The sequence below is a fragment of the Tamandua tetradactyla genome, chromosome 2 (genome assembly GCF_023851605.1).
Source record: "Tamandua tetradactyla isolate mTamTet1 chromosome 2, mTamTet1.pri, whole genome shotgun sequence".
In the NCBI taxonomy this organism is placed as follows: Eukaryota; Metazoa; Chordata; class Mammalia; order Pilosa; family Myrmecophagidae; genus Tamandua; species Tamandua tetradactyla.
In genome coordinates this window covers 15,378,932-15,404,373 of record NC_135328.1, presented here as the reverse complement: position 1 = coordinate 15,404,373, position 25,442 = coordinate 15,378,932, and the positions used below count along the sequence as shown (strand labels likewise).

Here is a 25,442-nt window from a genome sequence, read left to right as displayed (position 1 = left end):
TGGCACAGGGCCTCGCTACACACTGATGCTCAGTAAATGCTGAGTGAATAAATTCAAGGCTGGATGAGGAATGAGGGAAGCAAGGGATGCCTCTATGATAATTTTACTAATATGCATCGAGCATCTGCCATACAAGTATCATTGAACTTAATCCTCATGGCAAGTCTGTGACAGATTATTTGTTATCCCCATTTTACAAATGAGAAAACTGAGTCTGCAGAAGGTAGGTTACCTGCCCACCAGCTGTTAAGAGGCTGAGCCTAGGCAGGCAGGCTGGCTCCAGAGAACACACTATTACCCACTTAGCTGGGATGGGGTGCAAGGGAGGGTCATTAGGTTGGGTGCCTGGTGAGATGGTGGGGAGGGAGAGAATGTGGTGCACCCCCTCGGTGGTTTTCTGCCTTTTTGTATTCACACTTGAAAAAACATCAACAAACAGATCAGCGATAATTATGCACCATTCCCTCCCAGTCTCAGCCAGTCCATCGAAATAGCCACAATGACCGCCTGTGGACTTGGTCATGCTTTAGAGCTGCAGCATCTGTCACACCCTCAAATATTTCTCAGGTGGGGTTCCCGTCTGTGGTGCTATCAGGACGGTGAGCCTCACGTCCCTTTGTCTCATCTTGTCTCCCCCAGATGTCATGGCACCCCCAGTACCGGAGCTCCAAGTTCCGCCACGTCTTCGGCAAACCGGCCAGCAAGGAGAACTGCTACGACTCGGTGCCCATCACCCGCAGTGTCCATGACAACCACTTCTGCGCCGTGAACCCTCACTTCATTGCCGTCGTGACAGAGTGTGCCGGTGGGGGGGCCTTCCTTGTCATCCCCCTGCCCCAGGTAAGGACACCTCTCCGGAGGTGCCCCAGGTCAACGGGGAGTGGAGGAGGTCGGGTTGCTAGTACCAGATGTGAGTTAAATCCTAGCCCTGTTAACCAGCTCTGTGACCTTGGGTAAGTCATTTCACCTCTGTGAGCCTTGGTTTCCTAGCTTCCGACTAGGATTTTACCTTCCAACAATTGCCCGGCATCCAACGGACCCTCCCCCATCCCCCTACAAAATAATTCACTCTTGAGTAAAATGCAATTTTTCATGCATTTCTGGGTATATAGGAAATTGGGGACATCTACAAAGTTACTTTCCCCTCCCCAAGGGAAACGAACATTGAGCCAAAACCTAGCCAGCAAAGTAAGTAGTAAGCAAACAGGAAGAAATAGACTTGTCCTAAAAGCAAATGTTGATTGCATGGGTTGAACCGTGTGCAATTATCAATTTTTGGCCAAAAATGGCGATTTCATATAGCTCGACGTAACAGCAGAGCTTTTCAGGATACCAAGTCTCAGATTGCTGAACCAGAGTCCACTGAAGTTCTCTGCCTTAAGCCAGAACCCCTAAAGGGACTAGAAAGATCCCAGGCTGTGGTGGTGCCTCTAGTTCACAGTAGAAGCAGATACGAAGCCTCTTGAGAGGAGAGCCTCGCCAGTGTGGACAGGATTCCCAGATTCAGACTGGGGAAATAAGAATTCGCCATCAGAGATCAGCCACATGCCACCACAGGTAAACTGGTGGTACAGACAACAAAGGGTAGACTTAGATTCCCGAACGATATCAGAGGTTACCATCATGAATACAAACTAGAATTTCATAGGCAAAGTTCTGTTATTACATGTGCTTGAGTTTGAAATCAATAACCAAATATCAAGTTTTAAATTCCATTCATTTGGAAATGTGAAAACACATTTCTAAGGAATTTAAAGGTCAAAGAAGAAATCAAAATGAAAAATTTAAAATGTGTTTTAGTCTGCCAGAACTGCCAGAATGCAACACACCAGAGATGGATTGGCTTTTAATAAAAGGGGATTTATTTAGTTAACATATAGTTCTTCAAGAGAGAGGCAGCTAACTTTCAACTGAGATTCTTACGTGGGAAGGCACAGGATGGTCTCTGCTGGCCTTCTCTCCAGGCCTCTGGGTTCCAACAGCTTTCCCCAGGGTGATTACTTTTTGCATCTCCATAGGCCTGGGCTAAGCTGCGAGTACTGAGATGAGGAATGCTGAGCTGCTTAGCTGTGCTACTTTGCGATCTCTCATTTCAGCACCAGCCAATTAAGTCAAACATCCTTCATTGCAGCAGGCACGCCTCCTAGTGAACTGCAGATGTAATCAGCAACAGATGAGGTTCACGTACCATCGGCTCCTGTCCACAGCAACAGAACGAGGCACCTCACCTGGCCACGTTGACACCTGACTCTAACTACCACAACTTGGACCAGAGCAATAATGGTTAAATACATCGCAAACTTTATAGGGCTGGTATAAGTAGTGCTTCAGGGAAAGGTTTAGCACTAAATTCTGATATTAGAAAAGAGGAGAGGCTGAAAATTAATGACTTACATTCAACTTGAGACATGTGGTCCTCTGAAGCTGTTATGTACCCCAGAAAAGGCCATGTTCTCCATGTTCTTTCTTTATTTTTTAAAAATTAATTATTTATTATTTTTTGTGCGCGGGCTGGCACCAAGAATCAAACCTGGGACTCTGGCATGGCAGGTGAGAACTCTGTCTGCTGAGCCACCGTGGCCTGCCCTTCATGTCCTTTTAACCCATGCCAGTGGGTGTAGACCTGTTGTCAGTGGGATCTATTGATTGAATTGTTTCAACAGAGATGTGACCCACCCCACTCAAGTTGGGTCTTAATCCTTTTCTAGAGTCCCCTATAAGAGGATAAAACGCATATTGAAACTAAGAGAGAGAAAATTAAGAGAAGCTCACAGAGAAAGACCCAGAGAAAAGCCAAGAGGGGACCCACAGAGAAACAGAGAGGAAGCCATGAAGCCAGAAGCCAAAAGCAACAGAGCACAGGAAAGAAGGGCTGGCAGACATCGCCGTGTGCCTTCTCAAGTGACAGAGGACCCCAGGCTGGCTGGTAACTGGTCTTCAGAGATGGCATCATCCTGTTGATGCCTTGAGTTGAAACATTTTTCACGGACTAAGAACTGTAAATGGTAAGATAATAAATCCCCACTGTAAAGGCCAACTCATTTCTGGTATAGCATTCCAGCAGCTTTACCAAACCAAAACAGGAAGTTAGAAAAATAACAATAAATTCAAAGAAAATTTGAGAAAAGAGATACTAACAAGCAGAAATCAATGAAAAAGAATACAAATATACACTAGAGACAATTGAAAAAAAAAAGTTGGTCCCTAGAAAAGACTGATGAAGAGTAAAAGAGAGGGCAGGCCACGGTGGCTCAGCAGGCAAGAATGCTTGCCTGCCATGCTTGAGGACCCAGGTTTGATTCCCGGTGCCTGCGCATGTAAAAAAATAAAAATAAATAATGAAAAAAAAAAAAGAATAAAAGAGAGAAGATTCAAATAATATCAGGAACAGAAGGAGCAACAAACAGAACATTTAAAATGTAAGAAGTGACTATTATGAGCAGCTAATATGCCACTAGATTTGAAAACGATGACACTGTGGGAAAATTCTTTACAAATAACTTGTCCATGCTGATGCAAGTAAAAGTAGAAAGCCTGAATAGCCCTGCAGCTATTTTTTTAATTAAAATAATATGAAGGGCTCACTTCCTAAATACATAAAATGAACAACAACAACAAAAAATTTGAAGAGGCACTTTCCAGCAGATAAAATCCAAATGGCTAAATATTTGACAAAGTGTTCAACCTCATTCATTAGCCACAATAAACCAGAAATGTAACATCGTAACAATAGTGAGCAATGACAAGGAAGTGAAGCAGTGGAAACCGTCAGACACTCGTGGTGGGAGAATAAATTGACACACACGTCTTAGAAAAACATGGGACAGTTTCCAGTAAAGAAGAAAATACGCATATCAGAAATTCCCCTCCAAGGTGTGTACCTCGCAGAAATGTGAGCTGGTGAGTACCAGAAGCATGTGCATAGAGCAACTTTCAAATTATTGAAAAACTGGAAAAACTCAAATGACCAAGAATTGATTAAATACTATCTATGCTATTGGATATACACAACCATGAAAAGGAACAAAGTATATATGCATATAAACACATGGATGAATACTGCCAAGGAAAAGAAGCCAAACAAATTATAAACTCTGTCCTTCTGTTTACTTATAAAGTTAAAAAAAAAGAAAAAGCTAAATTAAGCTATACTTTAAGGGATGCATTATTAAGTAGTAAAATTTTAAAGAAAGCAAGGAAGGGAATGCAATGAGAATCAGCAGGGTAACAGTTACTCCTTGAGAAGGAAGGAGAGAGGGAGGGGAGGGAGTTTGTAATTGGAAATGGGGAGATCCCTTCGTACTAGTAACAGTTCATATCTTGACCTGGAACTGCAGTGGTTATATGTTTATATGAGTTCATTAAGCTGAACATTTATATTCTTTGCAGTTTTTGCACATTTGTTATATTTCACACATACATCTCACACATAAGAAAGACATGAGGCCCCAGTGGTTTTATGGGCAAGTTCTTTATAAGCTCTTCCAGAGAAACAGGGGAAAGGACTACTCCCCGTCCTTGTTCTGTGAGGCTAGTTTCAACTTGATTCTAAAACCAGACAGGGACAGAACAAGAAAGAAAGTTACAAGCCATCTGCATTCATGAAGATGAATGCAAAATTCCTAGAATATTCGCAATGAATAAAGAAAGGTGCATCCTGACCAAAGTAGATTTATTCCAGAAACAAAGTGTGGTTTAGTATCAGTAGATCTATAAATGTAAATCATCATATTAACACATGAAGGGAAAAAACCATCGTGGGTTTTCAGGGATGCAGAAAAAGCATTAGATATAGCTCAATGCAAATTCATGATAAAAGTTCTTTGCAAACAAGGAATAGAAGGGAATTTCACTAACCTGTAGCAGATGGCATTTTTTTAAAGCTTTTTATTTTGAAACAGTTGCAATCCTGCAGAAAAGTTGCAAAAGTAGTTGAATGAATTCTTGATTATCCTGCACCAAGTTTCATTAGTTGTTGAAATTTTGGCACATTTTTTCCTTTCTCCTTATGTATGTGGCGTGTGTGTGTTTATTTCTCTTTTTTTTTTTGGAACCACTGAGAGATGTGACAGATATCTTCAAACATGGTCCCCAACTACTTTGCTTCAGCCTGTATCTTCTAAGAATAAGAACCTTGCTTTATGTAGCCACAGTATAACCACATTCTGGGAGTTTACCATTGATACAATGCTGATTATAATAGATAATCTGTATGCAAACCACACCTATTGTCCCAATATTGTCCTTTATAGCAGTGTTTTTTCTGACCCAGAATGCAATTCAAGATTATGCTTTTCACGTAGCTGGCCTGTCTTGATCTTCTTTATTTCATGATGTAAACACTTTTTGAAGCATAAAGGTCAGGAGTCGGGGTTCTCTTCCGAGTGCAGTGGGGAGCTGCTAGGGGTTCGAAACTCTGTCTTCTCTACAGCCTGGTCCTCTATGAAATGTGAGGTTCCCCTTGGGCTTGTGAAATATCAGAAATAACACGAGGACACAAGTTAATTGCTACCATCACAGACTTCTAGGAATCCAGGCAATCCTGGGAGCTGGGAGCCCCTCATCAGAGCTGCTCGTTCTAATTCCAGGGAGTGAAGAAAGACATTTCCAACGAGCTCCTAGGGCTGCCACATGCAAAGCAGGATGCCCAGTTAAATCTGAATTTCAGATAAACAACAGTACTTGCATTTATTTTTTTTCCCACCTTAATTAAACTTTTTACTTTGAAATAATTGTAGATTCGTGTGCAGTTGTGAGAAATAATACAGAGGGCTTGTGTCCCTTTCACCCAATTTCTCCAACGGTGACATCTTGCAAAACTATAGAAGTGGGTGCAGGGCTTGTCACAGTGGAAATACAAGAGCGGTTCCATCGACACAGGGACCCGTCCTGTGGCCCTTTGAAGGCCACACTCACTTCCCTCCTTAGGCCCTGCCAGCTACTACATCTGCTCTCCATTTCTATTCTTTTGCCCTTTTACGAATGTTAAGTGGAGTCATAAGCCTGTAACCTTTAGGAATTGGCTTTTTTCAATCAGCGTAATTGTCTGGGTGTCCATCCGGGTGGCTGCAAATGTGCTAGTCATTCATTCATGGTCGGGTTTTGTAGCAGCTGCCGTGTGCAAGTGCCGCAGTTTATTTAACCATCACTCATTTGAAAGAATCAGGATTGTTTCTGGTTTGAGGCTACTATAAATAAAGCTGCTGTACATGACGTTCATGGAGAGGTTTTCGTGTGAACAGAAGTCTTTATTTCTCTGGGAGAAAATCCCAGGGGTTCAGTTGGCGGGTTGTTGGGTAGGTGCATGTTTAGTTTATAACAAACAGCCACATTGCTTTCACAAATAAAGTTTAGTACATGGGAGACATTGCATGGCACATATCCTATACTAAAAAAAAGTTGTTGATTGTTTACCTGAAATTCAAATTTAACTGGGCATCCTGTATATTTACTTGCTCAATCTGTTAGCCCCCACTCCCAGGCAATTGCCAGTGCTACTGGTAGCAAACCATACTGTAAGTAGCAAGGCTTGAATCTAGTCCATTTTTATTTTTTATAAAAAAATAAAAAATCAAACCCAAAAGTAGCTAGGATAATATAATGAACTCTTCCATGCCGAAGAATTAATAATTATTTAGAGTTTTCCACTCTTGCTTCATCCATCCCTTTTCTTCCTGAAATATTTGAAAGCTAATCCTGGACATTTTGTCATTTTATCCCCCACAAACTTCAGTAGGCACTCTAAGAAGGAGGGCCATTTTCTGACATACACACAACGCCATCCTCACATATTCCCCATAACTTCTTATGTCATCGGATTTCCAGCTCATGTTGCAGTGCCCCTGATTGTCTCATAAATGCCTGTTTGTGCTTGGCTTGTTTAAGTCAGCGTCCAGATAACATCCGCACGTTTCACTCAGTGGGTGTGTCTCCGTCTTAGTTTGTCAGGGCTGCTGTGACAAATGCAGCGGGGATTTATCTCGCTTGGGGCAGGCTGGAAGTCCAGCAGCAGGGTTTCAGCAGGCCATGCTCCCCCCCAGACTCTGTAGCCTTCTGGTCACCCCCACCCCGTCCCCCGGCGCTCACTCCCTCTCCTTGGTTCTGCTTCTTTGGCTTCCACTGACACCTGGTTTCTGTGGACTCCAGGCCTCCATTAGAATTAGAAATTGTATTAGAAATATGGGGTATTAGAAATCGGATGAGTACTTTTGGGAAACATGACTCAGTCCCCAGCACCCTCTCAGGTCACTGAGGAGGGCTGTGAGGCTGAGCAAGGTAACGGGACACCCGTTCTGGTCCGATGGCCCCGTGTCCTGTGCAGACAGGCCTGCAGCATCCTTTTTGGGGGACAGCCAGAGGGGAGTCTTGCACCCCTGCCTCATGTACGTCAGTCCATCTCATAGGGGGTGTTACCCCACTGTACAGGCGAAGGTAACTGGGTGGCCAGCACCCCGTTGTACAGGCGAAGGTAACTGGGTGGCCTGGAACAGCAGACATGTATATTCTCACAGTTCTGAAGCCCAGAGATCGGAAGTCAAGGGGTGAGCTGGGCCGTGCGCCCTCTAAGGCTCCAGGGGCAGGTATGTCCCCCACCTTCTCCTGGCTTCTGGTGTTTGCCAGCAGTCCTTGGTATCCTTGGCTTGTGGCAGCTTCACTCCAGTCTCTGCCTCTGTGGCCTCCAGGTCGTCTTCTCTGTGCGTGTCTCTAAGTCTGCCCAAAGTCCCCTCTTCCGTAAAGAGCCAGTTCTACTGGAGTTAGAGCCCAGTAGGGGCTTATTCCAGCTCACCGATTACTCATCTTAACTAACTACACCCACCAAGACCGCATTTCCAAATAAGGTTGCCTTCACAGGCACCGGGGGGGGTCAGGATGTGGACATATGTTTTGGGGGTGCACAATTCACCCCACGACCATGAGTCTGAGGCTCTGCAAGATGACAGCCTGAAGGACCCTAAGCAGAAGGGCTGAGCCTACATGGGCACCCCAACCTGGCCTAAGCCCACGAGGTGGCCCTGATTCACAGCGGCTCCTTGTGGGTTTCCAGCATGACACCCACACCAGACAGAGGGGTGCTCTGCAGACAGAGGACAGGATGAAACATTGGATTACTCAGGGAGGTGCACCCAGGAGTGGGGCCTTAAGGTGGGGGTCCCATACATTATTCTCGGAGGAGCCAGGCTGTCAGGGTGGGGCTCAGTCGGGAGTCCTGGCCGCAGGTGGGGCCCCTCCCCTTTGCATTTTATGACCTGAGACCCAAGGAGGGAGGCTGAAAGGCGAGCTCCCGCAAGCTGCAGCCTTGGCAACCAGTGTTGTGTGCTCTGGAAACAAAGGCAGAAGGTTTCAGGAGAGGCCACCGTGGGTCTCTGGGGCAGGTCGGGGGTGGGCAAGGAGGGTGACTTTGCTGTGCGATGGGGAGTGTGGGAGGAGGATGAAGGCAACCAGAGCCCTTGGGGTGGGCTGTGGACCAGGCCGGAGGGGGACCTTTGGGCCTGGGGTGGGACAGACACCATGGCCTTAAGGTGACTGGGAGAAGAAGGGAAGGAGCATGTCACTGCTCGGCTCTTAGAGGACTGACACAGAGAGTGCTGGCGCTCCCTCTGAGTGCAGGACATCCCAAATTCACACTTGGGCAGTGTGACCCTGAGCTGAGGCCGGGCTGCCCCAACCCTGGGCCCAGTGAGAGGGGGCATGGGCCAGGGAGTCACAGCTGCCGCGGCGGCAGGGTCAGAAATCAGCAGCTCCCTCCACCCCTGGGCTTTGGGTACCTTCCAGCCATCCTTGAAGAAACCGTCTTTTCAGAAAACCTGTAGATTTGCTTTTAAATGCCTTTTTTTAATTGCAAAATTTATACGTTTTAAATGGGAAATTGGAGAAATAAATGAAAAAAGACAAAGATGATAAAAAATTATCCATGTATTCCCACCATCTAGAAATCACCATGATTAGCCTTTTTTTTTTTTTTTTTTTTGGCCTGGGCAGGCACAAGGAATTGAACCCAGGTCTCCGGCATGGCAGGTGAGAACTCTGCCTGCTGTGGCCTCCCAACCATGATTAGCATTTTGATACATTTTCTTCCAATCTTTTTCTCAGCATCTATATGCTCGACACATAGTAGCTATTGTTATATGGATAGAGACACACACACACACACACACACATAATAATTAGCTACAACGCACTGAACACTTACTATAGGACATCTCTGTTAGGCTTTTCATGCACGGCTCATTAAACTCTTGCAGAGACGCCGCAGGAAAGAGATATAGTATTCAGACCTGGTGGGTGAGGAAACTGAGGCTGGTGAAATTTGAGCAGAGCCCCCAACATGCTCAGCTTTTAGTTTTAGGAGGCTCACCCTGACACGCGCGTGGAGCTGAGCCACCCGTGGGGGCAGCATTCTCACTCAGCAGCTCGGGCCCTGCCTCCCCGGAGCAGGCAGGGTCACGGACCTCACCCATGCCCAGGGGTTCCTGTTTTCAGTCACGGAGGAGGCAGAACTGTTTGAAAGAAATGGAACTTCTGCCCACTTTCTTGTATGTTGCTGACACATGGCACATATCCAAGTCCCTTCCTTTTTCTCTCTCTTTCTCTCTCTGAATGTGTGTGGGTACGTTTAATTTTTTTCTGAGCCTTTTGAGAGTACGTTACCTACATCTTAACCTTTTACTCTTAAATACATCAGTGTTTCTCAAGAAGAAGATATTCTCTTCCTTGGCCAGCTCCAAACAACGCACATGCCAGACAACTGCCTCTCCCCCAGCCCCTGGTAACCTCAGATCTACTGCCTGTCTTTATGAGTTTGCCTATTCTAGGTATTTCATATAAGTGAAACCATAGAATACTTGCACTTTTGTGTCTTGGCTTATTTCACTCAGCATAATGCTTTCGCAGTTCATCCCTGAAGGGTGGCCGAAGGGTATTCTGTTGTATGGATATGCTGCATGTTGTTTATCGATTCATCAGTTGATTGACATTTGGGTGGTTTCCATATTGGGGCTGATAGGAATAATGTGGCCGTGGACATCTGTGCACAAGTTTTTGGGAGAACATAGGTTTTGATTTCTCTTGGGGCTATACCTAGGATCAGAATCACTAGGTCACTGGTAAATTCTATGTTTAACTTTCTGAGGAACCACCAAACTTTCTGTGCTGGTTTGAAAGGATGTATGGACCCTAGAAAAGCCATGCTTTAATCAAAATCCCATTTCATAAAGGCAGAATAATCCCTATTCAATACTGTATGTTTGAATCTGTAATTAGATCATCTCCCTGGAGATGTAACCCAATCAAGAATGGTTGTTAAACTGGATTAGGTGATGAAATGTCTCCACCCATTTGGGTGGGTCTTGATTAGTTTCTGAAGTCCTATAAAAGAGGAAACATTTTGGGGAATGGGAGATTCAGAGAGAGCAGAGCAGAATGACATAGCCACGAGAAGCAGAGTCCACCAGCCAGAGATCTTTGGAGATGAAGAAGGAAAATGCCTCCCAGGGAGCTTCATGAAACAGGAAGCCAGGAGAAGAAGCTAGCAGATGACACCATATTCACCATGTGTCCTTCCAGATGAGAGAGAAACTCTGACTGTGTTCACCATGTGCCTTCTCACTTGAAAGAGAAACCCTGAACTTTATTGGCCTTCTTGAACCAAGGTATCTTTCCCTGGATGCCTCTGATTGGACATTTCTATAGACTTGTTGTTATTGGGACATTTTCTCGGCCTTAGAACTGTAAACTAGCAACTTATTAAATTCCTCTTTTTAAATACCATTTCTGGCATATTGCATTCAGCAGCTAGCAAACCAGAACACTTTCCCACAGCGGTTCACCATTAGTGGAGACACAGAGGCTCAGAGAGGTGAAGTAACTCACCCAGGGTCACACAGGAATAGGTGGTGGGGCTACGATCACGCTCAGTCCTGTACCTTACCATTTCCTATCTGCTCCATGGTTGCTGACTGACTGACTGTCAGATGCTAAAGTCGTATCTGCCCCTCCCCTCCTCAACCCTCCTGGTGCTGTCTTACAGACGGGAAAGTTAGACCCTCACTACCCAAAGGTCTGCGGGCACAGAGGGAATGTTTTAGACATCAAGTGGAACCCTTTCAACGACTTTGAGATTGCCTCCTGTTCTGAAGATGCCACGGTGAGTGGCGGTTCCCTCTCTTGGGAGGAATGGGACCAGGGCCAGGGGTGGGGCTTGGGCACAGCCTCTGTTCTGAGCTCTGGATACCCCTGAGCCCTGCATCATCAAGATGATGTCACCATCAGGGAGAGGGAGAGGAGGGAAAGTTAGAGGGAAGCGGAGAAAGTTCTGAGCTTTGTAGGCCTCAGTCCCTCCATCCCGTCTATAAAATGGGCCTCATAGCTCCTGCCTGTCTTAGGAAGATCCACCGAGGTTCATGTACCAATGGGAGAGCCTCCTGGGAGAACTATAAAATGCCTTATTTATTGTAGCCAGAAAATATTGTGCCACTGGATCTCATAGGCAGTAGGGAAGCAAGATGGGAGTGGGAGCCTTATATGAATATGAATCCTAAACTAGGCCCAAAGCTTCAGAATAAGCCTACTCCCTTTCCACTGAGCTGGGCCTCTTCCCTAAAGAATGAGAGCCACAGAGGGAGGAAAGTGAAGAAATGATTCCGGTGAACCCTAAGACAGGTTGCAGCGACTGAGCTCCAGTTCTGCTCAGAGCTACCTGGCAGCCAAGGCAAAAAGGGAAATAGCATGCGTTATGGCCCCCTCACTGTCTGATAAAAGTATGCGGATCGGTTCCTCAGGAGAGACAAGCAGACAATTCTAAAAGCACTTGTGACGGTTTCTGAGGAACACAAAGCACAGTGTATGTGAAGTGGTTTCACCAAAGGGGAGTCAGGCCATGAGAAAACTGGCCACATCTCCAATAATTGTAAGGCTCCTGCTGGGCTGTCATCTGACACTGTCCCCACGCTAATACCTGTCCTTCCAGGCCTGCTTTGAAAGCTCCTTATTCAGTCCCTAGCCAGATTCATTGTCCCAGGGGCAGGCTAGTGGACATAACCTCGGGGCGGCAGTGGCCTCTCCCTCCAGCAGTGCCTCAGAATGAATTCATGGAGCTCACTGCAGGGCCCCTGACCTCTGGCCCTCCCACGTCAAGTGCTCAGCCTTCTCCTCCCCATCCTGGGATCGTGGGGACCGATGGCTTTCCAGCACAGGGGAATGGACAGTCTTGGCTGTCACTGCCTTAGGAGTGGTGGTGTCTGCCCTTGCAAAACTGATCTGTCTGGAACTTGGCACTATGCTCATGAGGTTGGCTTCCTGGTCTTAAATCCAAGACGACCAGGAAATAAATATTTACTCCACTGAAGCGAAGCAAAGCCTACCTGAAAAACCTGTATCTTTCTAAGGGAAGGGGGTTGTGCACAACAAGGTAGGAACAACAGATCAGTGCTGTCCCAGGCTTTCCTCCACAGCAACCCCCTCCCCACTACCTGCACTTGTTTACCTCCAGTGACGGGGAGCTTACTTTCTGCCATGGCAGCCCCCTTCCATCCTTGGACAACACTGCTTGTTAGAAGTTTCTTCTTTGGGTTGAGCTGAGGTCGCTTTCCTGGATTCCCTAAGGCTGCCCCAGTCCCTGACCAGGTAGTACTGGTTTGTGACCTCATCCTGCTGGTCCTCTGACTGTTAATCTTTTCTCTTCTGGCCATCCACATTGCCCTCCAGGGGACCCTTCAAAATACAGCTTGTTCTTGCTCCAGAGCCTCCACTGGCTCCCTAGTGCCCCAAGACTATAAACACAAACCCTTCATTCTAGCATTTGAGGTCCCCCCCCCCCCCCATGCTTTTTGGGAGATGGACTTGCTCTGACAGCAGCCCGGGAAACAGGTCTGCTGCACACCCAACTTTGGATTATTAGGATGACAGAGATGGGCAGGGAGCAGATTTGGAGGCCTGGGCTCAGCCCAGCTCAACACCTGCCCCTGCTCAGGCTGGGTGGGGCTTTGGCGAAGCTCCTGCCCCTTTGGGGGTCCCAGACTCCCTTCCACTGAGTGAGAGGTGGATACAGAGAGAGCTCCCCTGGCTTCCAGCTGGTCTCTGCCAGTTCAGCCGCTTGGGATAGTGGGGGTCCCAGGTGTCCCTGGCTAACACGCTGTCTCTGGGCCGTATCTCCTCTGCCAGATTAAGATCTGGGATATCCCGAAGCAGCTGCTGACCAGGAACCTCACAGCCTGCAGGAAGGAGCTTGTGGGCCATGCCCGCAGAGTGGGCCTGCTGGAGTGGCACCCCACGGCCGCCAACATACTCTTCAGCGCTGGCTACGACTACAAGGTGAGTGTGCAAATGCGTTTCCGGGGGCCGCTGTGACAAAGTCCCACAAACTAGGGGGCTCAAAACAACGGAAATATATCATCTCACACCTCCGGAAGCTAGAAGTCCAAAATCCAGGTGTGGGCAGGACTGCGCCCCTCTGGAGGCTTTCAGGGAAACTCCTTCCTCACCTCCTCCAGCTGCTGGCACTTTGCCAGCCACCCTTGGTGTCCCCTCCTTACCTCTGCATCACTGTGGTCTCTGCCTTGGCCCTTGCCTGGCCTTCTTCCCTCTATCTCTGTGCCTCTTCCTAGAAAACACGTCATTGGATTTAGGGCCCACCCTAATCCTCTGGGACCTGATCTCAACTTCCACAAGTTATGTGTGCTGAGACCTGTTTCCAAATAAGTCACAGTCTCAGATTCTGAGTAGACATGAATTTGGGGGGCTGCTTTTCTACCTGTGGGAGTCTCCTTGGAGGAGCTGGGCTGGGCCCCACCCCGGGAAGCGTCCCCTGTTCCGCTGACTGCCAAGCTCGCAGGTCTGGGCAGGGAAACCCGCTGCCCAGCCTTCTAACTCACCTGCATCTCGAGTAGCCGTGTGCCCTGGCCAGTTCCCTTGCTTTCTGTGGCCTTCACTTTCCCCATCTGAACACAGCTGCATTTCTCGGGACCATAGCTGTGCTCTGGCTTTTAAATTCTTCTCTTTACAACTCTCCAGAGGTTTACAGAGGCAGCCCCAGGGTCTCTACGATGGATAAAGGGGTGGGGTGAGGGGCGCTGGGGGGCTCTGGGCCTTCTGCCCCTTTCTGATCAGAAATGCCCTTGTATCCGTTTCTGCAGCGTCCATCTGCAGGGCTATGCAATGCGTCCCCAGCTCCAGGGAGCGCCTTTCATGCCAGAGGCTTTGGGCAGGATAGCCGTGGAGCGGTACAGGGCACAGCCTGTGCAGCGGAACCCGGCAGCCCTGGCTGCGGGAGATGGAACCTGCTGCTAATAAGTGTGGAAACGCCCCTAAATAGCTGGTCCCCTGGGGTCCTCCCAGCGTGGATGTTTTGTTGCTCAATGGCAGATGGTGTTTTCCTTTTGCTGCCAGACAGCCTGACTCCCGGCTTCCCCCTCCCTCCACGTGGCAGCTCTGTCTGCCCACCCAGGCTTCCCTCCGGGGGGTGCTGTGCTCAAAGCCACTCTCTGCCTTGCAGGTGATGGTCTGGAACCTGGACACAAAGGAGTCTGTCATCATGTGCCCCGTGAAAACCATCGATTGTCACCAAGACATGATCCTCTCCATGTCCTTCAACACCAACGGCAGCTTGCTGGCCACCACCTGCAAGGACCGCAAGATTCGGATTCTTGACCCCCGAACGGGGACCATCATCCAGGTCAGCGCTGCTGACCTGGCTTGGGGTCAGGGGTCAGAGGAGCAAGGGACAGGTGGGGGTGGGGGGCTTCTGAGACCAGGACAGTGGGCTCGTCCACTCCTGGGGCCCACCTTCTCCAGGAAATCCCCTTCTATCCTCTCAGCAGCCCTGGGAAGTAGGAAATGTCATCCCCATTTTGCAGATGAGGATACTGAGGCAGAAGAGGGGTTAAGTGACTTGCCCACAATAAGAGCTGGGTTTGGACTTGGTCAGACTCTGAAGCTCCATTACCTGGCTATGGGGTCAGGGACCTGAGGGCACGTATTTCTCCACTTCCTGCTTCCTGAGCCTCTGTTTCCTCAACCACACCTGCCCACATGATGTCTACCTGTCCAGCCAGCCAGCAAGGGCACTGGGCTGGGCAGGAAAAAGGGGAAGACTTCATGACTCCATGTGCATGGGAGCAACCTGGGAAGGCTTCCTGGAGGTGGTGCCCTGGAAAGGGTCTCCAGGCAGATCTGGGATGAGAAAAGAAGGTATTCCTGGTGAAGCAGCCACATCAGCAAAGTCAGGGAGGCCACTGCTCAGGATCGCCGTTCCCGGGTCTCTGTCACTGACCACATGTGTCCTTGCAGGAAGCCAGCTACAAGGGGCACCGGGCCAACAAGGTGCTGTTTCTGGGGAACCTGAAGAAGCTGGTGTCTACAGGCACATCCCGGTGGAATCACCGGCAGGTGGCCCTGTGGGATCAGGTGAACCCCGTGTGTGACCCTGCCCCCACCCCACCCCTCCACCCCCCAGCTGAGGGCTTCATTCATTCACACATTCCTTCACTCATTTCTCAGATGCCTACGTAGCCTAGCCTGCCAGGTGCTGGGGGTCCAGGGATGAATAACAGGGAGATGCTGAGACCCCACAGGTGGCCTCAAGGAGGGAGATGGTCGGACCATGAGAGGCCCCGGTGCGGGGAGGGGGCCTGGCGGAATCTGGGAGCAGGGCTGAGGGGGTGGGGAAGGACGGCCCTCTAGGCTGGGGGAAGAACTGCAGCAAAGGCTTGGGATGAAATCCCGAGGGTGTGGGCAGGAAGAGCTCTTGGTGCAGGGCGGTGGGCAGGAACGAGGCTGGGATGGCAGGGTCAGGACAAGGTCAAGGCCAGGCAGTCCTAGACAGACAGACGGATGGATGGAAGGATGGATAGATGGATGAATAAATGGATGGATGAACAGATAGATGGATGGATGGATGGATGGATGGTACAGATGGATGGATGAATAGATAGATGGATGGATGGATGGATGGACAGATGGATGGACAGACAAATAGATGGATGGATTGATGAATGGTACAGATGGATGGATGAATGGATGGATGGACGGATGGACAGATGGATGGATGGACGGATGGATGGATGGATTGATAGATGGTACAGATGGATGGATGAATAGATAGATGGGTGGATGGACGGACGGATGGATTGATGGTACAGATGGATGGATAAATGGATGGATGGATGGACAGATGGACGGATGGATGGATGGATGGATAGATGATAGATAGTTGGGGAGGAGTGGCACATGATTGCAAAAAATGATTCGTTAATGGCAAAACGATGTCAAAATACAAGTTGGTGGTGTTTTAGGGCCCTTAAAACTTTAGCTCGGCCGGGGAGCAGCCCAGAGAGAGGACCTTGGGAACCAGCAGCCTTGTTCCTTCCCCACATAAACACAGGCTCCAGCTCTCGCACACCCACTCGCACACCCACAGCCCCCCAGAGGGGGTTCTTGCTGAGTGGGTGCTCGTCAAGGGCCGGGCGTGACTGAGGGCCTCCTGGTCTCTGTCCCCATAGGACGACCTCTCTGTGCCCCTCGCAGAGGAGGACCTGGATGGCTCCTCGGGCGTGCTGTTCCCCTTCTACGACGTGGACACCAGCATGCTCTACGTGGTGGGGAAGGTCAGCGGCTCGGGGTGGGGTGGCCTCCTGACCCCGGAGGCGGGAGGCACAGCCCCCCAAGCCTGGCCCCATAGGTGTCTGGATGGGTGTGTGGGGCAGGTGGCCCCGTCAGGGTGAGGGGTCCGTTCGGGGCGCCAGGGGCAGGCACCAGGCAGGGCCCCGTTCTCCCAGCCAGCTCCCACAGGCCCTCCTGGAAGGCCGCCCCATGCCCGTCAGACACGGGTTTAACTGGAATGGGGGTCACCCCACGCAAAGGTCCCACCCAGCCCGCCCCCCCCATGAGAGGCCAGACCCCTGAGCACCCCCCCACCTCAGGGCCTTTGAAGAGGGGAGCAGCAGGGTCAGGCGGTCCCTGCTGGGTAGGGCAGGCCATATTTGGCACCCCTGGCCAGTCACTAGGTCCAGAAACTTCCCCCATCTCCACCCCCACCCAGTCTCTGTGACCAAAAACTCCCCTGGAGGGGTGAGACCCCTAGGCCTGGAGGGTGCCCCTGACCTCGGGGCGCGGGCAGGAGTGGTTGGGGGGCTGCCTTCACCGAGCTCCTGCCTTGGACGGATGGGGGGTTTGTCGTGGAAGGAGGGGGGTGGCGGAGTGTTAAAAGGATGAACACACACACACACCCCTTGGTGGTAGGGCCCCGAACCCAAGGGCCCCGTGTGAGTGTGAGGGCAACTTACCTGCGCTCGGGGCTGGCTCTGAGCCCCCCACACCACCCCCAGGGCGACGGGAACATCCGCTACTACGAGGTCAGCCCAGAGAAGCCGCACCTCAGCTACCTGACGGAGTACCGCTCCTACAACCCGCAGAAGGGGATCGGTGAGCCTGAGGGGCCTTCCCCGGGGGTCCCGGGGCCGGGGCACTTGGGGCGGAGGTTTTTGGGGAGCCCGAGGAAGAAGTCAGGGGAGGCTTCCCGGAGGAGGCAGCAGGTGAGGGGCCGAGGGAGGGAGCCGAGGACGGCCTGAGGAGCGGAGATGGGGTGGGGGCTCCCCAGACCACCTACCACCACGGCACAGGTGGACTCCGGTAGATGGCCCAGGGCTCCCGAGCGAGCGCTGCTCCGGGCGCACGGCTGTCTGCCGCGGGAAGGGAGGTGGGGGCGGCTTCTGCCCGCGCCCAGGGTGCGGCCTAGGGTTGCCATTCGCCCGGGTCCCCCTCGCGGCCCTCCATACCTCCGGGGCCACCTGCCCGCAGGTGTCATGCCAAAGAGAGGCCTCGACGTGTCCTCCTGCGAGATCTTCCGCTTCTACAAGTTGATCACGACCAAAAGCCTCATCGAGCCCTTGTCCATGATTGTGCCCCGGCGGGTAAGGGGGGGGGCTGGGGCGGAGGGAGCCCTTCCTGGAGGAGATGGATCCTGGGGTGGGGGTGGGGGCAGGGGGGTTGCCAGGCCCAGAGTCCTGCCCTGGGGCAGCCACACGGAGCCAGCAGTCCCAGGTTTTGCCCCACATTTGCTCTCTGGGCCTCAGTTTCCCCAACTCAGCAGGGATCAGGGAGATACGGGACCCGCAGCTCCCCAAGGGCCCTCCCCACCTGGGCCGCCTCTCCCCCCCACCCCCCGCCCCCATATCTCACTGTCCTGCCTCCTTCTGCAGTCGGAATCCTACCAGGAGGACATCTACCCCCCCACAGCGGGGGCCCAGCCGTCCCTGACGGCCCAGGAGTGGCTCAGTGGGCTGAACAGAGGTGAGGACGGCTGAGAGAGACCCTCGGGCAAATGTGGAAGGAAAGGGCAGCACCAGCGACCCCTGGGGCACGGGTCCTGGGACAGGCATTCCCAGTGCCTGTGGGTCCAGGGAACCTCTGGAGAGGGGCTCATCCCTGGGGGCTCAGAAAACCCCTTCCAGCTCAAGGGCTATTGCCCTGTGGGAAACTCCTTTAAATTCGGGGCGCAGGGCTGGGGGCCTGCAGGCTGGGTCCTGTCAGCCAACCCCCACGTGTCCACGTTCCCATGCCTACCGCTGTTCTTTGACCCGAGTCACCCTTTGGCCCCAGTCCGCCAGGCCCTCTGCCCACCCTGCCTGCCTTCTCCTGCCAGTGGAAGGCCAGCCCAGGGGAAGGCCAGCAGTGTGTGCTTCCCTGGCCCCTGCAGCCGCTGGCTTCCTGGTTGGCAGGTTTCCCTTAGGCAGGTTCACTCCACTCTGGGCTTCGGTTTCCTCATCTGTATCTGTGATACAGCCTCCCCTGCGTTTCAGGGGATGGGTGAGCACTAGGCGATGGGTGGCCGGCTGAGCGCCATATGGGTGGGGCTGCCTTCACAGAGCGGGCCATGGAGGTCCCAGCGTCAGGGTCCCGGCATCTGGGGGCCAGCCCTGCGCCTGTGCCTGCGCCGAAATGTTCTTACAAACCAGGCCTGCCACGTGGCTCCATGTCCCCAGGCGTCAGTCCTCCGCTCCTCCGACTCCCGCCCTTCTCACAGAGTCCCTTGCTTCCCACCCAGAGCCAGTCCTAGTGTCCCTTCGGCCCGGCTCCGAGCTGCTGAACCCCCTGCCTCCACCTCCAGAGAGGCCCGTCTCCAACTCCGTGGCCCTGACCTTGCCCCAGCCTGTGGACCAGACAGAAAAGCTGAGTCCCAGGGACGGCCGGAGACTCTTGTCCCTGCCGGAGGAGGCGGCCCCCCGGTGGGTGGCAGAACGCAGGCCAGAGGAGAAGAAAACCTGGATGGCAAATGGCTTTGACATCTTTGAATACCCCCCACCAAAGACAGAGAATGAGGTGAGAGTAAGGGGGTACGGTGGGTCCCACCCAGAGGAGGGACCTAGGAGGGAGAGAGAGAGAGAGGGAGAAGAGGAGGAAACCGAGGATGAAAAGTAAACTCAGCTCTGTCCTTGGCCTAGTCACTTAGCTCACTTTGTTTATTCATTTGATGAGCACTACTGGGTACCTGTTCTAGTTTGCTAGTTTAAAGTTCCAAGGCCGAGAAAATGTCCCAATGAAAACAAGGCTATAGAAATGTCCAATCTAAGGCATCCAGGGAGAGGTACCTTGGTTCAAGAAGGCCGATGAAGTTCAGAGTTTCTCTCTCAAGTGAGAAGGCTTATGGTGAACACAGTCAGGGCTTCTCTCTCAGCTGGAAGGGCACATGGCAAACACGGCATTATCTGCTAGCTTTCTCTCCTGGCTTCCTGTTTCATGAGGCTCCCCGAGAGGCGTTTTCCTTCTTCAGCTCCGAAGGTCTCTGGCTCGTGGACTCTCTGCTTCTTGGTGCTGCAGCATTCTCTGCTCTCTCCGAATCTCCTTCATTCTCCAAAATGTTTCTTCTTTTATAGGACTCCAGAAACTTATCAAGACCCACCCAAATGGGTGGAGACATGGCATCACCTAATCCAGTTTAACAACCACTCTTGATTAAATCACATCTCCAGGGAGATGATCTGATAACAGTTTCAAACATATAGTATTGAATAGGGATTATTCTGCCATTACAAAAGGGGATTTAGATTAAAACATGACTTCTCTAGGGGACATACATCCTTTCAAACCAGCACAGCACCATCCGTATGCCAAGATGGTGGGTGCATTGCCCCACTGGTAAAATGAAGAGGGCTTGACCTGAGCAGTGGGAAAGGCCTGTCCAGTGCTGACATTCTAGCATTTTCTGGGCTCTCAGAGTCAGCATTAACCCAGGAGTCTGCGGGTCCTGGGTTAGGCACTTTGAACACATCCACTGATGTTCTTCTCTCAGCAGCCTTGGGATTCAGTATAGAGGGGCCCCAAACACAAGGGCTGCCTCTCACAGAGGGATTGTACCCTAGCTCTGCTGGGAACCTCGACTCCAGCGCTCTCTCTCTCTCTAAGCTTCCATTCCCACAGCGGAAAGTGGAGGTGCTAGCGTGACTCCCCGCGTAGGTCCTCAGTTGAGCACCCAACACCTAGTAGTCCTTCCGTACAGCAGCAATAATGACAATAATGATGAGGTTAGTTTTCTGACCCCTAGTTCCCAGAGGAGGAAACTGAAACTCAGAGAGGGTAAGTAACTTACCCAGGGCCACACAGCTTAGTGGTGGCGAAAGCTCCAGTCTTCAACTCTGGGACCAAGTGTACTTTCATCCATCCCTTGGGGGGGAATCCAAGGAGGCAAAATATGCCTGAAACCTTTATGTCTTGTTGAATTTCATTGACTGGGGGAGGAAGACAAGGTTACTGTAAAAAGTCTTTGCAAGGTCTGCCCCTCCTAATTCCTAATCACCTCCAGCCCTCCAAGTCAAACAGGGATGACCTGGTAGCCTCTCTGTGGGTGACCTGCCCTCTGTCCTCTGCTTCCCCAGCTGCTGCAGATGTTCTACCGGCAGCAGGAGGAGATCCGAAGGCTGCGGGAGCTGCTGACCCAGCGCGAGGTCCGGGTCAGACAGCTGGAGCTGGAGATCAAAAACTTGCGGATGGGTGCAGAAAGGTTCTGAGCTGGGACCTCGGCCCTCCTTGCCCTCAGGGACACCACTCAGCTCCAGGAGAAGGTCTAGAACCAACCCTCAAGTCCCCCAAGAACAACCACTATTTCTATATTTTTTACCGGAAACCAAAATTCTCAATTGCTGAAAGAGATTCCAGTGGGACGAGCTGCCGTTTTTCTATTTGCCTTCTCTCAACAACGGTTTATGAATTTGACTGTTTTTAGGTGATACCTTGCCTTCTGTTTAATCATGTTTTCATGGGCCCTTGATGAGCTATAACTTCTCGAGGGGAAAGAACATTCTAGAGAGTTAGAGCCAGAAGCCTCTGCAGTGAACCTGCTTGTGGTTTTCAAACCGTGGTCCATAGAATAAGAGAAAAGCTAAGCAGGCGGGCTCTGTACCACCCCCACCCCCCACACACCCTTTTCCAACAAGACAGTTATCCTTTTGCTGTTCTACAGAATACATAATTCTGCGACTAAAAAATAATAGTTTGAAAACCAGCGATCTGGTCCAGCTCCCCCATTTAACAGGGAAACTGGGGGCCAGAGAGGAGCACATGACTCCACGTCACCAGAGATTCATGGATGGACTGAGGTCCAGCTCTCCTGGGCTTGTCTGCTGGGCCCATGACATGCTCACTGACCCTCTGGTAAGCCCTGCCCTCTCTGGCCTCAGTTTCCCTATTTTAACAAGTGGGACCCTGGAGGGAGCTGCCCTTTCCAGACCCGGCACCTGAGATGAGAAGCCTTGACCTTGACCCGAGGAAAGCCAAAGTGGGGTGGTAGGCTGGGTTCACTGCAGAAACTCACCAGACATTGGCAAAGGGGCAGAGAGAGTTTAACTTGAGGGGAAGGAATTGTGGAACACAAGATGGGAGGGTTAAAGCCATCCTCTCTTTAACCAGACTCAGCTGGGTGTGGGTAGGCAGGGTCCCGCGTGTGGGGACACGGGTGTCAGAGAGGTGCCCACGACCGCTGACCACCGCTGACCCCGACCCTCCCAGGGCCCCAGAGCCCCAGAGCCTACCGCCTCCGGGGCAATGCAGGCAAAGCCCAGCCCAAGCCACAGGAGGTGCCAGCAGAACCCCGTGGCCGCCCGCCTCCAGGGCTTCAGGAGAGGGGAGAGGGGTGGCTGCGCTGAGCCAGGAAGCAGGACCCAATGACCCCAAAGGTGCCTCTAGCCTGAGAGTTTTTTGGTTTCATGACTTCGTTTTCAGAGCCCTGCTCTCAGCCCCTCTTTCTGAAAACATAAAAGACTAGGCACACCCCTTCCTTGCCAAGGCAGGGCAGACGATGAGGTTTCCCCACTGTGCGGGGTGAGTTTGGAGCTAAGATGGGGGCCGTAGGAGCCCACCTAGGCTGCTCGGTTTCAGCCTGGGCTGTACCTTAGAATCGCCTTGGGAGCATTCAGGAAATGCAGATGCTCAGGCCCCACCCTGGACCCACTGAATCTCCAGAGGTGGCCAGGACCACAGTATGTTTTCATAAGCTCCCAGGTGATTTTGCAGGACAGTGAGGGTGGAGACCCCCTGACTAATCTGTCTGTACCCTTGCAGTAACAGTGGGGACAGCAAGCTCCAGGCAGGAGCAGGGACTCAAAGCCATGTCTTCTGAGTCCTGGCTGGAGGCTCTTAAAAAGGCAAGAAGTGTTCCCAGGCCCCCCTCCCCAGGTGCAGCTGGGACCCCCAACAGGGATTCTGGGCTCCTGCTGGCCCCTTCCCCTAGCCATGGCTGTCCCCTGGTCTGCCTGCCCGATGGCCGTGCTCACCATCTTGTCCTCCATTTATATTCCATGGCTGGGGCTCGTTCCCGTGGGAGGCCCAGGCAAGCTTGCCTTACTGTGCTGCGGAGAAAAAGGCTACATCCCAGGTACCATCAGGGAAGCGGAGCTCCACTGGATGGGCTGTACCTCTCCCACCTCATGTGTGGCCAGCACTTTGCAGCTTACAAAGCCCGCTCACCTCCACGCACGGGGCATCTGAGTCTCATGCAAGCCCAGCAGACATTACCTGCATGTTCAGAAGGACACAGCTAGCCTCAGCAAAGGTCTCTGGAGGCAAAATGCTGGAGGTGGAGGTTGCACTGGAGAGCTTCTGGTAGCTCCCTCCAAGCGGGGCCCATCCCAAGGGACCCACATACTTAAAAGCAGCACACAGGGCAGGCCGTGGTGGCTCAGCAGGCAAGAATGCTTACCTGCCATGCCAGAGGACCTGGGTTCAATTCCCGGTGCCTGCCCATGTTAAAAAAAAAAAAAAAAAGCAGCACACAGGCATCTTTGAACAAACTTGTTTCCTTTTCTTTTTTCTTTTTTTTACGTCTAGAGTAAATTATTTAAATTATTTCACAGCTGGGGAGAGGGATAGGTAATTTTTACAAGATATTTTTTTAAGCCTTTTTTTTTTTAATTGCGTTTTTGTTTAAGTTCTTGAGCTGATGAAGCAGAAATTGCCCTCCTAGTCAGCAAAGCATGCACATATCTCTACTTGAAGCCCTGAGAGGCCCCCTGACTACTGACTCAGGAACTTTCTGAGAAAGAGCAGTACCTGGAGACGAGCTGTGGGTGTTTGGTTTCATCCACCTTAGCTCAACAATAATTGTTCTTCCCGGAGCAAAGCTTGACATTGTATCAGAGGGAAACAGGAAGTCAGAAATCCATCTATGCTTTGACTATGAAACCGTGCCTGAAACCGTTTGAATGATTGTTTTATTGTTGTTTCTGAAATTCCTTATACCTTTGTAAAAAACAAATAAATAAAAGTGAAAATAAATAGATGTCTTGGAATCGTACAATGGAGAGAATGTAACAAAATAATAAACATCTGGCTAAACATTTTAATACATGACACTGGCCTTGGTTTGTTCCACAGATATCAAATAGGCATCTACTGTTTGGACCAGACACCAGGCAGGGAAACGGATTTAAGACCGGTTCCCCTTTCCCCATCCACCATCATGTTTAGCAGGTAGGGAGAGGCCAGGAGAAGAGAAGTGCAGGCTATCCTAAAAGAAGCAGGGAAGGCTTCCTGGAGGAGGTGGCTTTTGAGGCCTGAAGAATATATGGGAGAAGGTAACGTACAAGGTATTTGCCGAGCCTGCGCACCAGCTTGCTACACTAGTTCCGGCTATGTATGGTGTCCCCGGAAAGCAGAAGAGGCGGTTCCATCTGCTGTGGAGAGTGGGGCCTGAGGGGACCACAGCTACGAGGGTAGGTAAGGAGGGTGTGCAGTTGGCTCTCATAGGCAAGAGTGTTCTTTCCGGGGACCATGTAGAGCTAAGCAGCGTGAAACATGGGGCAGCTAGTGTGCGGATGAGGCTCCCGGTAGGAGCCAGGCTCATCCCTGGCAACCTGGAATAAATGTCCATACCGCGGTGTGATCGTGTGGCCTGTTCCTGAAAACACTGAAATCACTGTGATGCTTTATAAGCCACAAGGGTTTCACAATCACACGGTCACATTGGAAAAGCTATATAGTTATACAATCATCTTCAAGAATCAAGACTACTGGAATACAGTTCATCAGATTCAGGTACCTCCCTCCAGGCACTACAATCCACCATATACTAAAAGGGGTATCTGTGTAATGCATAAGAATAAAATCCAGGAGAGCCTCTTGACTCTGATATCTCTTAGCCACTGAAACTTTATTTTGTCTCATTTCTCTCTTCCCCTTTTGGTCAAGAAGACTTTCTCAATCTTATGATGTCAGGTCCTGGTTCATCCCTGTAAGTTATGTCCCACACAGAGGGGCGGGCAGTGGGTTTTCCTTCCTAATTGGCTTAGAGAGAGAGAGAGAGAGAGGCCACATCTGAGCAACAAAAGAGGTTCTCTGGGGGTAATTCTTAAGCATAATTATAAGTAGGTTTAACGTCTCCTTTGCAGGAATACTTTACATAGGGAAGAGTCTCAAGATCGGGGGGTCCAGCCTATTGAATTGGCTGTCCCCAGTGCTTGCGAGAATATCAGGAATTCCCCAGATGGGGAAGTTTAATAATTCCTCCTTTCTCCTCAGTCCCCCAAGGTGAATTCACTAATACTTTTTTAATTCTCTGCCCAAATTACTCTGGGAGTTATGGGGGCATCACACTAATCTGTACAAACCAATAAGATCTCATTTCCTATTCAAGATGCCATGTGATTATAGTGTTTGAATAAACTGACCATACATATCGTGCCGGTTTGAAAGTATTATGTACCCCAGAAAAGTCATGCTTTAATCCTGATCCAATCTTGTGGGAGCAGCCTTTTCTTTCAATCCCTATTCAGCACAGTATGTTGATTAGATTGGTATGTTGATTAGATTATCTCCATGGAGATGTGGGTGTGGCCTTTGATTAGATGGAGATGTGACACCACCTATTCCAGGTGGGTCTTGATTAGTTTACTGGAATCCTTTAAGAGGAAAAATTTGGAGAGAGCCAGAAACATCCCCGAAACGATAGACGCCTCAGAGCT

The 25,442-nt window shown here is 50.7% G+C and overlaps 2 protein-coding genes across 7 annotated transcripts in view; both read left to right on the top strand.

Annotated features, from left to right (window-relative positions):
* Positions 1-21,206, top strand: part of CORO2A (coronin 2A) — a 48,892-nt gene extending 27,686 nt beyond the window's left edge. For all 6 annotated transcript variants that reach the window (XM_077140177.1, XM_077140150.1, XM_077140163.1 and 3 more), the window contains exons 2-12: positions 640-840; positions 11,027-11,143; positions 13,159-13,308; positions 14,489-14,668; positions 15,283-15,399; positions 16,494-16,598; positions 17,319-17,415; positions 17,791-17,903; positions 18,192-18,282; positions 19,037-19,311; positions 20,865-21,206. In XM_077140177.1, coding sequence (XP_076996292.1) covers positions 640-840; positions 11,027-11,143; positions 13,159-13,308; positions 14,489-14,668; positions 15,283-15,399; positions 16,494-16,598; positions 17,319-17,415; positions 17,791-17,903; positions 18,192-18,282; positions 19,037-19,311; positions 20,865-20,996 — 1,578 coding nt within the window. In that variant the 3' untranslated portion in view covers positions 20,997-21,206. The remainder of the gene's footprint in view (positions 1-639; positions 841-11,026; positions 11,144-13,158; positions 13,309-14,488; positions 14,669-15,282; positions 15,400-16,493; positions 16,599-17,318; positions 17,416-17,790; positions 17,904-18,191; positions 18,283-19,036; positions 19,312-20,864) is intronic.
* Positions 21,207-24,113: 2,907 nt separating this feature from the next.
* The window catches only part of TRIM14 (tripartite motif containing 14), a 41,899-nt gene continuing 40,570 nt past the window's right edge, over positions 24,114-25,442 (top strand). The window contains 1 exon segment of the mRNA XM_077126987.1: positions 24,114-24,194. Within this exon segment, the coding sequence (XP_076983102.1) occupies positions 24,114-24,194 (81 nt within the window).